Genomic DNA, 11,915 nt, shown 5'->3' on the forward strand with positions numbered 1-11,915 from the left:
CAGCAAGTCTAATAAGTTTTTGGCACAGTTCATAGGGATGGGTCTTCTTGTTCTGGGGCAGTTGGAGGACAAGCTGTCATCCATCTCAGCCCAGCTTCTGAGGGAAGGTCATGGTTATCATATGTACCTCCATGACCAATAACCATGGCAGCACACCATTGCTAGGGGCAGTGCACGTATGGAGGTGTGGACTTTGTTTGAACGACTGACTTGAGGCAATATCATGACATTGGTATTTTTCAGGTAAATGACATGGGGAAGAAACTGGATTTTCTTGTTGATATGCATATGCATCATATGGAACAGCTGCAGATACAAGTTGCTGAGATAAGTCCATTGAAAGAAACCGCTTCTCCTGCAAGGGAGAAGAGAGAAGAAAACAAATATTCTGAATTAAAAACAATAATATATAAATACACTGAGCAGTGTTCTCGTGAAACTCCTTACAGCTTCCAGCAGGTTCCAGTCAACAAAGTCAGCCCCTATGGTTTCTCAGCACGGGGTCACATGGCTCACTCACAACCTTTATCAATAGGTGGGCAAAACTCTGGCAAATTGCAAGCCACACCTTCCTCAACTTCATATGCAGAAAGGCCAACAGTTTTGCCTATATTTACATTAATGGACTCCCAGGTTAGCTACCACTCTCAAGGGGACCTGCAAAGCCCTTACTCAGATAAGGTGTCTCCGAGGCAGAGAAGGAGCCTAACGAGAGACAGCGATACTCCACTGTCCCTGCTCTCCGTCAACCATGAGGAACTGGAGCGCTCCCCGAGTGGCTTCAGCATCTCCCAGGAGAGAGACGACTTCCCGTTCGGCCCCAACGGGGGATCGGCGTGGATGAGAGAGAAACGCTACCTAGCAGAGGGGGAGACAGACACAGACACAGACCCTTTCACACCGAGTGGCTCCATGCCTTTGTCCTCCACAGGAGATGGGATTTCAGATTCAATATGGACCCCGTCAAACAAGCCAGTTTAAAAGTGCGTGTGGGGGCAGTCACTGGTTGACTTCTCCTTGTAATGTAAGCATACTTTGTATATCTCACTTATTCTACACCCAAAGCTTACTAGTTCAAAACACCAATGGCTGCATAAGATGCATGTGATATTAGTGGTAGTCATTCTGCACCATTTCATACAATTTACTAATGCAGTTTTTTTCATGCTACCAAAACTAAGGAGCTTAGTTTTGAGCATGGTTTGCATGACTTTGCCCTATATAAATGGTACAGCTGATTTCTTCCATGATACATATCTAGCTGGTACTCTTCAGTACAACAATGGTGAATTGATAACAGACAAGATACAGTGGTCCTTGCAACATTTTGTAAACAGAGCAGCAAAATAAAAAGATTTTCAGGAACAATATCCCTTTGTGGAAACATAACTTCTGAATCATTTTCCAGTATAAACAAATCGATCTCTAATCAACCAAGCCAAGAATCTCTAATATCAAGAGCAGGGAAAAAGCTGGGTTAAAGGATGACCTTATTGAAATGTTTTTTTGAATTAAATGTTTCTGATGTGATCTCTTATATAATTACCCCTGAAATACAGTGTTGAAATTAAATTAAGGGTAGGATTTTAAATCATCAAAGCCACCTCCTGGGATTGATCATAGGTATTTATTTATTGTAAAATGTAAATAGAAATCCCTCAAACTACTTTTAAAATCTTCACTAGTGTTTATAAAATTGCTCAAAGTAAGATTATAGTGCTTTTTTTTAGAAAAAATTTTGCTAAGTCTGTTTGCTATTAATGGGGCCAGATTTTCTTTGTTACAAAAATAAGGTTGCTCAGTATAGGAAACTCCAGGTTTATACACTCCAATCTTCTATTGACTTAGGTGCTGTTAAGTAAGATGCATAATGTAACTTAAAAAGTTTCCCAATCTGTTAATCAGGAGTTAGGCTTCCACACATGCTCACAGGCTGAAAGGCTCAATTCTCTCATATTTGCCAAGTGCTTTGAGCTCCTCAGATGTGCAGAAAATTGCTATTTACTTCCCTGCAAGTCCTACAGTGTGAGATGCTGCTGGGATCTGTTTCTCTCTGTTTACCTTTTCTCTTGGAAATGGAGTGTTCCAAATCCATGGATGTGTGATATATTTAAGATTAATGTATGAATAAATAATCATAATTTTTGTCACGTGTCCCTGAGCAACAGAGAGATAAGTATGCTCCCTAGGCCTCAGCCAAATATTTTTTAATGTAAGCTGGAAATTATTGAGAAGGAGGAGACCAGGAAAATCATTGGATTACTGGAAAGAAATTAATCAAAGAGCTCACCGCAACAGTGGGAATGTAGTACCTATAAAGCTAGTGAAACCAATATATCCAAATATCCTATACAAGTCTTACCTGGTGTCCATGAAATGTCCAGCATCCATGTGATGTCCAGCTTGATGGCTGTACACTCTTTACAGCTGGTGGGAAATGAAGGAGTACAGTCAGTGAGCACAGGGTGCAGGAACCAAGGCACACACCAACTTTAGGATGAGATTAATCTCACCTTTAACTCTTTACCTTAACCAAGTTATCTACAATGACCAAATGTCTACCAATTTCAAAGAAAGCAGAGAGTGACTTGCTTAGATATCAGGTGATCAGAGTCCACACAATCAGTGTGAAGGCTCTCACATCTCCCACACTGAACCAAGGTGCAGCCTCTCTGCCATGGCTCAGCCCCACCTCATGTCCAGAACAACCCCTGTCACCCCACACAACGACTTCCCCACTGTGGCCAGGGCCCTGACCAGCAAAGATGCAAGGATTTGGCCCAAACAAGATGTTAGAAAAGGGATTTTCTGTAGAGACTGCTTGTATTACACTGCAACTGCACAACTTAGCATCCTTGGCATATCCAGTTAGAGCCAAGAACACACGCTGGGCTTCCCAGTGCTTACTGGGAATTGCACAGCTCTGGATAGAAAGCACTCCAGTGGGCAATATTTTGTTGGTTTTTTTCCAACCATAGCAAACTTTTGGTTTAATTCCTCAGTATTGTGAACATCTCATAACAGTCATTCCATCCAGGGAGCTTCTGTTCTTTCCCAAATGTGGGCATTGCCTTCATCTTCACTCTTTGTTCTCTATTGGAAGAGACATCTAAAGGATTAGGATCTTCTTAATCTGATTCTTCAGCTAAATCATGATTCATCCTTCTGGGGTGGATCTTCAGGGAGAACAAATAGCTGTTGTTACTGGATTAAATACTGCAGACCAGTTACATCCTTTGAGCCTGGGCTGAGTCCATGGAGCTGTTCTGAAGCCAGTAACTATGATGGTATGAGGCACAATTTTGGTAATTACTTAATTGACAAAATAACATTGACCTGAAAGATAATCTGTGTTTGGCACAGTTTTGTGGCTAAATTTGCAAAGAATAAAACTAAATTACCAAAGTGTAATTTTTATAATTTGGCACATTCAGAATTTGGCCTTTGTGATTTTTGGAAATACCTGTATTGTACCTGTTGCAGGCTTTCTAAAATAGCAATAGATATCTGTGGCAACTTGTGAGATTTAACCCTCACATGACAAGAGAATGGAAAAAATGAGAAATTATTTTAACGTTGCTACAGCTCTGAAGTTGATGTAAGTATGTGCTAGACAGGCTTGCTTCAGTTTTCCTGTATGTCAAGGGCCTGTCATCCCTACTGATTTCCTCTGAGTCTGGTCCTTCTTTAAATGCTTTCTATATCTAAGCAATCAAAAATCAAGGCAGCCAAAAAGCAGGTGCAGTCTGATCAATTTGTTTGTGACTGTCCTTGACAGTGGCTATGCCATGCAGTTCCCTGTCCAATTCCCACTGAAATTCTTCAGTTCAAGTTTCTGTTCTCTTCCATGACATATAAAAGGATTCTTTTATCAGTATAAACCCAGTTGAAAATCCATAAATAGCCTCCTTATAAAGGTATCTTCTTTCCAAGAGAAAATCCAAGCAAGGGCAGAGACTTGGATAAATATTCACCTGCTCACGGAGTACAGCCCCAGAGAAGGCAGGATTTGGGCTGCCCTGCACTCTGCACACTTAGCAGCTGAATTGTCTTGAGGTTAGTATTTTCTCTGGCCTGCAGTCACCAATGTGCAATGTGCATCTTAATGGTGTCAGGTCAGGTATTTGTAGCCACATCATGAAATACTTAATGATTCCAGAAAAGATCTGCCTCTTCTTAAAAAGCACTGGCAATAAACTCAGCAAGATCCTCTGCAGTAGATATCTGCGGGTCCTGTGAGGGAGATCCAAGAAATGAGACAATCAGATCTGATTAGCTTATTTTCATATTTATTTTTATTTCTTAGCACTGAAACCTGTCACTGCCCTGTTCATGAGGGTGCTGTTCTTAGCAGCTCTCTGCCCTTTACCTCATCAGGATTAAAAATACAGCATCCATCAGTTCTGCTGTCTGTGCTGACAACAGATACAAGTCGAGGTGTCACCAGCAAGGTGAGATCTGGAGACCATCCCTGATCTTGGATGTGCACACAAACTTCATCAGACTCCAGTCAGGGTGAGTCCAGGGGGTGCATCCACCCTGGAACTGCAGTTTGTGTGCTGACCATAGATACCGGGCAAAGCAAAATAAACTATGCATGATCCCAGCAACATTAGGAAGGTCAAGACCTGTTTCCACACACAAGGAGTCTCTATTCACAATTTGAGAAAGGCATCTGGGTCAATAATAGTCTTCTTAATAGGAATTAATTAGATTTATACTTTCTTCTGCATGATGTTTCAGTTTAAGAGTTATCAATCCTCTTAGGGTCAGATCTTTCTAGCATCTCTACTGACACTAGTACTTTGTTTGTATGCACATAACATTAAAAAGTATTAATGACTTTGATGACTCTCATCTCATTTCAGGCCTTGAGGTATTTTTTTGTAATTTGAAATTGTGGAGCTTTTCTCTGCTCTCCTTGAAGTAAATTAGAAACCTTCTCGTAGTGAGGCACTGGGAGCAGGGCTGGGTTCTAATCTCCCTTTATTTATAAATTTCCTTCTGAAGGACAGCACTGATCTGGAGACATTTTTCTTGGCTACATTCTGAGAGTGATTTTCAGTCCCGAACCGGTGCCACATGTCTGGAAGTTTTGAAAAAGGTGAATCTGTGTTTATATTGTGTGCCTCTCTTTGTAGCATTATTATCAATTAAACTCCCTAAATTTAGATGCAGACTGGGGCTATTAGATTAAGGCAAAAGTGAATGTTTAGTTGAAATATGAAGGAATGATAAATGTGGCTTATGCTCTACTTAAGGAGTTGACACTTCAAAAAAAATAATAAAATCTAGTCAGGTAATGGCTGTTGTCCTTGCCTTGGCTTTTCCCTGCCCTGAATTTATCAGTCTGGCTCCTAACAAAATAAAAGGGAATTCAACCCATGGAGAGATTGATTAAAAAGTCCCTAAACAGACTTTGGCTGTATTTGCTCTGTTTTTATCTGTAACATTGCTGCATTATTATGGTCCAGAGTGGAAATTTCTTAAATTTTTTCTGCTTCAACTGGTGGCCCATGAGCGCTGCAAACTAAAGCCCCCCTGAGCCTGGGGGTAGTGGGGCCGCTGCCTTGTGGCCTCCAGGGGAGCACTGAGGTCCAAGCAGTTTGCAAGATCACAGCCTAAAGCAATCAGAAAATGCAGTGAGGAGTACTCATCCCTGCTGGGAGCCCAGCTGCTGCAGAGGTGTCACATCTGCTTAGGTAAGAACGAAATCTGTCCTGCTCACTGCAGAGCATGTGAGGAAAGAGCTGGATCTGGATTCCTTGCACCCCACAGCCCCCTGCACTAAGCTCTAGGTGCCTAAGAGCTGCAAACCTAAACTGCCTACAGCACCTCATGAATTTGGTGGGATGTCACTTTTTCAGGAGCACAGCTGGATGTGAGTGTTCAGTTTGAAGATAATTGTAAGAGGTGCAGAGGAAAAAGGGGAATTTTCAAGTGTTTTTAGCTGGGCACTCTGGGAATGAAGATCCTGGGTATCACTTTTCCTTCTGGTTTTTAGGCTGAAAGATTTGACCCTCCCCAGTTCAGCTTTGGGTATCTTCCCTCTGAAGTTAACTGAAGCAAAATACTGAAAGTGGGATCCTATTCCCATCATGAAGAACACTCTGAGACTGAAGGTTACATAGCCTACTGCATTTTGTTTTCTAGTTATAGCATCTTATTATTACTAGTATTTGTGCCTTGCTCACTGAAATCTCCATGCTACAAAGATGCTTTCCAGATTCTGGCTGACAAGGGAACACAACTTTTATACAAGTGGCCTTTAGTGCTCTTTATAATATTATTTATTGTAATTTTTAAACTGTATGTGTAATTTCTATTCTGGCACAATCCAATATTTGAACAAATTTAATATGTTTATTTCAATATATTATGCAAACAATACTTCTTAACTGATTTTTTTTATGTTCTGTCTTTAAAAACTGCACCACTTATTAATAAATAGAAATTTCAATTATGATGTGGATGGATTTATTTTCATTTAAATTTCAATACCTTCACACATATTTAAAGAATACATTGTCTAATGTACCCTCAGCAGAGACATTGGCAAAGACATTTTTGACTTCATCTAGGCAGGACTAAACTCAGATAGAAGTAGGTTTTATGTGGCTTCCACAGCCAGCCCTGCCAACACAGAGTAGATTCCATTATTTGTGACATTTTTTGATTTAGTGGCTATGTAATTTATATGGCTATGAGCATATGTATCAGGGAAAATGAGAAGTGGGGGGAAATGCATTCATAATGGAGATATTCATGTGCTCAAATATTATGAAATTGCAAACAAAATATAGAGAGAACACAGTAATGGCACAAGCATGATCAGAATATCCCCTGCAGGGAATTTGCTTGAATTCTGCCCCTGGTTCTGTTGGTGCATTTCTTTGTGGTCCTGTGTCTGAATGAGACAGGAAGAGAAATATGTGAAACATCAACTCTTCCCAAAAATTTAGCTGGACACAGGGAGGTATTTTTAAGGCATTCTCTGTGGCTTCAGTTTCCTGGCTGTCACCAAGGAATCAGCTCTGCTGAGCATTTGAAACACAACCTAAAATGGTTTTTAAATTTTTTGTGGTAGGTAAAAAAATACTCAACATTTATGCCATGTCTTATCCCACTTCTAAATCACTGTAAAGTAGGAATAATTAAAAGATCCTTTAGTACTGCAGCATTAAGTTGTAGTGCTTTTGAGTCTATTTTTTTGTTTTAAATGATTCATTTTAAATAAAAGTAATAACTAAATAAGAAATAGGGTGAATGTCAGGCTCTCACAACCAAGTTCTTTTTTTCCCAAAGACTGACAGTTTGTGTTTTTTAAAACTAATGCACCAGAATGTGGAATTCTGAACATTTTGGGGTTCAGGGGTTTTTCAAGTGTTTTCTTTTTTATAGATAACTATATGCTTATCATTACTGCCTTAGCACTGAATGTCCCAGCCCGAACTGAAGGGCTTGAGCTGCTCACTGCAGCTGCCAGGCACAGCAATGACATTTACCTGAGGATTTCACAGGCACAACAGGTGAACCATTCAGCTTTTGTTCACCTGCACTGTAAGGTATTGCATTAAAATTTCCCCTTGGCTGTCACCCAAATACTGGAGCCTGACAAATCACTGGATTTCAGTAAAGCACTAGGTCTGACCTTTTAAGAAATGGACTCTAAAACGGGAAGAAGGTGTGATACCTGTTCTCAGGCAAAGCCCTGCTTATATCCAGGGATGCAGTCTGTGCTTACCTTTATATTGGACTTTGGGGATCCTATAAAATTGTCTCCCACCTAATCAAATTAAGAATTAGGGTCAGCAGTTTAGAAAGGGTAAAAATTTAGTCTAGTGTGGCTCAAGAAACAGTGTCAGGAATGGAATTTTCTCTGTGTATGCTTCTGTTTCTTTGCAGGATGCTTTGATTTTTAAGATTCACCAGGGTAAAATGGTTGTTTGATTAACAGAGAGCATTCTCTTGGAACAGAGAGCATCCTCTTGGACTACAGAGAAGGGATGGAGTCAGGAAAGCCAAGTCCCATGGCAGAAAGCAGCAGGAGAGCTAGACATTATTTAAAGAAATTGCCCTCTAAGATAATGGCCGGCAGCCCAGCGGGTTTGGGAAGCTTTTCTCCTGCTTCTTTGTTTCAGGTGCAGATGGACAGCAGAATACAGACCAGAGATCATGAAAAAAGGTGTAATATGTGCTATGAATGTTTTGGCAGATTTGACTGATCAGTTACTTCTCTGACACATATCCTATCAGAAATAAAATCATTGGATAAGTCATTAAATATTTTTCTAAGTTCTGGACTGCTGAAATTTCTTGGTATCTAATCAAGACTTTATGAGCATCTGTGTTTAAAAATGCCAAGTGACTGATCACAAACTAACATCTTTGGAAATCCCCAAGGAGTAGTGCACACTCTTGTGTAAAAATCTCATTTATTGAAACTCACACACAGATAATAAAACCACTAGGATTTCTTGCCTCCCCACTAGACATTTTTACACTCTCCATGGCTCCGTTTTTTACTTTCTCTCCTTTTAGTCCCTCAAGAGCATACTTGAGTTAAAAAAAAGTTTCACAATATCAGATGCTTCAAAAGAAAGTGTTTCCTATTTTAGCCTAGTAAATATACAAAAGATTCTTACTGAAAACAGTTTGTAGAGTTTAATGTGCATTCTGTTCAGGAGCTTTTGGGGTGTTAGTACCAATCTTAGCAAAACATTCATAAGAAAAATTAAAGAAAAAAATTATAGAAATGAAAGAAACCATTTGCAGTTCTAAATATATGTTCTGAAATGGGAAAGAAATTCTATGAATGGGAATAAATACATCTTTATATCACTATACATTAGGGGTACTACAAAGCAAAGTGCTTGGTTTTGAACTTGAGTCAGAACAGCCCCCTGCAGGGCTCCAGGCCGGGGCCTGAGTGACTGAAAAGCTCCCTGAGGGGAGGCCCTGGGCCGCTGGCCAACAGCAGCTGAACATGAGCCAGAGTGTGCCCAGGTGGCCAAGGAGGCCAGTGGCACCTGGCCTGTGCCAGCACTGGTGTGGCCAGCAGGGCCAGGGCAGGGATTGTCCCTCTGTGCTGGGCACTGGGGAGGCCACACCTCAAATCAGTTTCGGGCCCCTCACTGCGAGAAAGACGTGGAGGGGCTGGAGTGAGTCCAGAGAGGAGCAGCAGAGCTGGGGAAGGGTCTGGAGCACAAGTCTGAGGAGCAGCTGAGAGAGCTGGGGGTGCTCAGCCTGGAGAAAAGGAGGCTCAGGGGAGACCTCATCACTCTACAACTCCCTGAAAGGAGGCTGAGCCAGGTGGGGTCAGGCTCTTCTCCCAGGTAACAAGAGACAGGAAAAGAGGAAATGGCCTCAAGTTGTGCCAGGGAAGGTTTAGATTGGATATCAGGAACAATTTCTTCAATGGAAGGGTTGTCAAGCACTGGAACAGGCTGTTCAGGAGGTGTCCAGGGAATCACCATCCCTAGAGGTAAGTAAAAAATGTGTAGATGTGGCACTTGGGGATGTGGTTCACTGGTGGACTTGGCAATGCTGGGTTAATGGTTGGACTCAATCATCTTAGAGGTCTTTTCCAAACATAATAATTCTGTGTTTCTTTATATAATTTGTCTTTTAGGAGATGAAATGTTATTCTTCTGAAAAAGATTGAGAAAGAAACAGTAATACATTTAGACAATTGTCCTTAATAAAAATATTTTTGTGCCAAAAATATAATTGAAGTACATTGGTAAAATCTGAAATTAAAACTTTATAGAGCTAGTACATTTCTTAATAAAACAACAGAAATACTTTGTAAAAATCAAATGGTAGAGGGCTAACAGAGAAGTGTTGAAGTGCAATCAGATTTTTTCAGAACAAATAAAATTTACTCAACTGATACTTTTCTAAAGAAAATTTTTTAAACAGCCACTCAAAGATGCTTTCATGGAAACATTTGCCACAGTAAAATAAAGCATAACTGAAAATAAAACTTCAATTCTCTGGAGTAAACTTGGGTTAAGCTTGCTTCGTTGCACTCTATTTAAAAACAGCATTTCCTTCTCTCTTGCAAGCCACAATCTGGTGAGAGAGAGGCACAGCTGGATTTGTGTTTTCTAACTGGGTAAACCAGACAGGTTTGCCAGGTGCTTTAGGAACTATGGTGCTCCAGGTGCCACAGCTCATCTTTTAGGGCAGAGATGGTTCATGGCCCAGCCAGGGAGGAGGGTGGTCACACCTGAGGACATTGTCACACCAGGATAGAGCAGGTGGGAGGGGAAGCTGGCTCATGCCACTGGCTGAGCTCCCAGGAATGTATGGCTGGAGCTCTTGCAGTCACTTACACAAATTGCAATTTCTGTAGAGAAATGTGTGCTTTTAATCTCACCTAATGCCCCAAGAATATGCCAGAAGGAAGAAGTAATGCACTGCTTTCCCTCTGTGCTCTCAGCCCACAGAGAGACAGAGCTCCAACAGCCAGATTTCATTTTCTCCCTCCTAACAGAACATCACACCACACTGTCTCTTACAGATAAGTCACAGGCATTTCCTTGAATTTGTGTTTATTTAAATTGGATTAGCAGGGCCTTACCCTGTGCAACCTTCAGCAAATTGATGCATTTACTAGGTAATTTATATGAATTGTGTGTCTATACTGTGTTTCTAAGAGACACTAAAAATGTCTTCTTTTCCTGTTCTGGATTTTGGGATGCTAGTTATGGACACAGTGCTGCCACACAAAGGGATGCTGGAAAAAGGAGTCATGTAAAGACTATACTCCTGAGAAAGCTACTTGCTCAGAGGGATGTTCTGAGTGAGAACACAGCATTGTCCCCAAGAGTCAAAGTTGGGGCTGAACAAAAGCCCCCTCCCAGGTCACCTGAGCATTGCTCAGCAGCTGAGGAAAGTTAAAATTACAGAGTCCCAGGGTAAAACACAGCATGAGGCAAAACCTGCTGAAAGTCTAATTATCCTCACAGGCAAACATCAAACGGCTGGAACTGATCCCAGCACACACATTTTCCTGGCTATACCTGGTTTTGTCAGCTGTTACAGAGAGGACTTTCATCCCAGCCTTCTTGATGTGATATTGAGCAACTGGCAATTAAGTCAGTAAAAGTAAGTCTTGTCAATGAAAAGGTGCTTCCATATTCCTCCAGCTGCAGCATTCAGTCACGAGTCTCAAAAATTTTCCTTTTTTCACAACAGTACATTCCATATAGAATTAAATAATACTAGATGCAGTGATGCCCACCACATAATGGATTTTTTTTTGAAAGGCAGAGTGAATGAAAACAAGAAAAAAATGTGCTTGCATGTGCACAGATGTGTGGGCATTTTATTGACCAGCTACAGCTCTGTTAAATGTGGCTGCAGTTGCCTTGCAGCACCTGAAGTTCTTAGTGAAGGCAGAATTGTTAGACAAATAGAGACACAGCTCAATCACGCACATAAGATGGTCACTAAACCACTTTTTGTTTCATAAACCGCCTGTGAATCCATTTAGATTTCCTTTATTAGTTGCTGCAACCTTTTGAGTGTTTTCACAAGTTGAAATGTTTGGTGGATTGTGATAAAATTACTGAATGGATGATCGTTGGCTTTTAACCGTGCTGTATCTAAACTCACTGATTTCAGAGGAATTCTTTCCAGCCTGCTGGAGTAAATGGGAGCAGAATCTTGCTGGCTGTTTCCAACAGTGATCTTCCCTTGGATGCTACTAAACGTCACTCAGCATCACTGAAATTGCCCTATGCCATTGCTGTGACCAGACTTCTCTTCCTTCCTCACCACTTAACCATGATTCCAGGCAATTTTTCCTGTTTAAACTGACATTTTATTCCTTTTGAGGTGCCACACTTAAGATACACTTCAGGTGTCATCTCTGCCCCCTTGACACTGTCCCTTGTTTGAACTGAAGG

The 11,915-nt window shown here is 41.0% G+C and overlaps 1 protein-coding gene across 2 annotated transcripts in view; it reads left to right on the forward strand.

The window, feature by feature from the left end:
* The window catches only part of KCNQ3 (potassium voltage-gated channel subfamily Q member 3), a 190,630-nt gene extending 184,208 nt beyond the window's left edge, over positions 1–6,422 (forward strand). Inside the window, exons 15-16 of one of the 2 annotated variants that reach the window (XM_088059822.1) lie at positions 244–1,024; positions 6,005–6,422. In XM_088059822.1, coding sequence (XP_087915948.1) covers positions 244–981 — 738 coding nt within the window. In that variant the 3' untranslated portion in view covers positions 982–1,024; positions 6,005–6,422. Of the gene's footprint in view, positions 1–243 lie in introns of both variants that reach the window. The other variant, XM_005516902.3, reaches the window with a different exon arrangement.
* Positions 6,423–11,915: the final 5,493 nt, after the last annotated feature.

Source organism: Pseudopodoces humilis, chromosome 1 (assembly GCF_049639895.1).
Source record: "Pseudopodoces humilis isolate 2021_Gansu_Grassland_sample_001 chromosome 1, ASM4963989v1, whole genome shotgun sequence".
Taxonomy (NCBI): Eukaryota; Metazoa; Chordata; class Aves; order Passeriformes; family Paridae; genus Pseudopodoces; species Pseudopodoces humilis.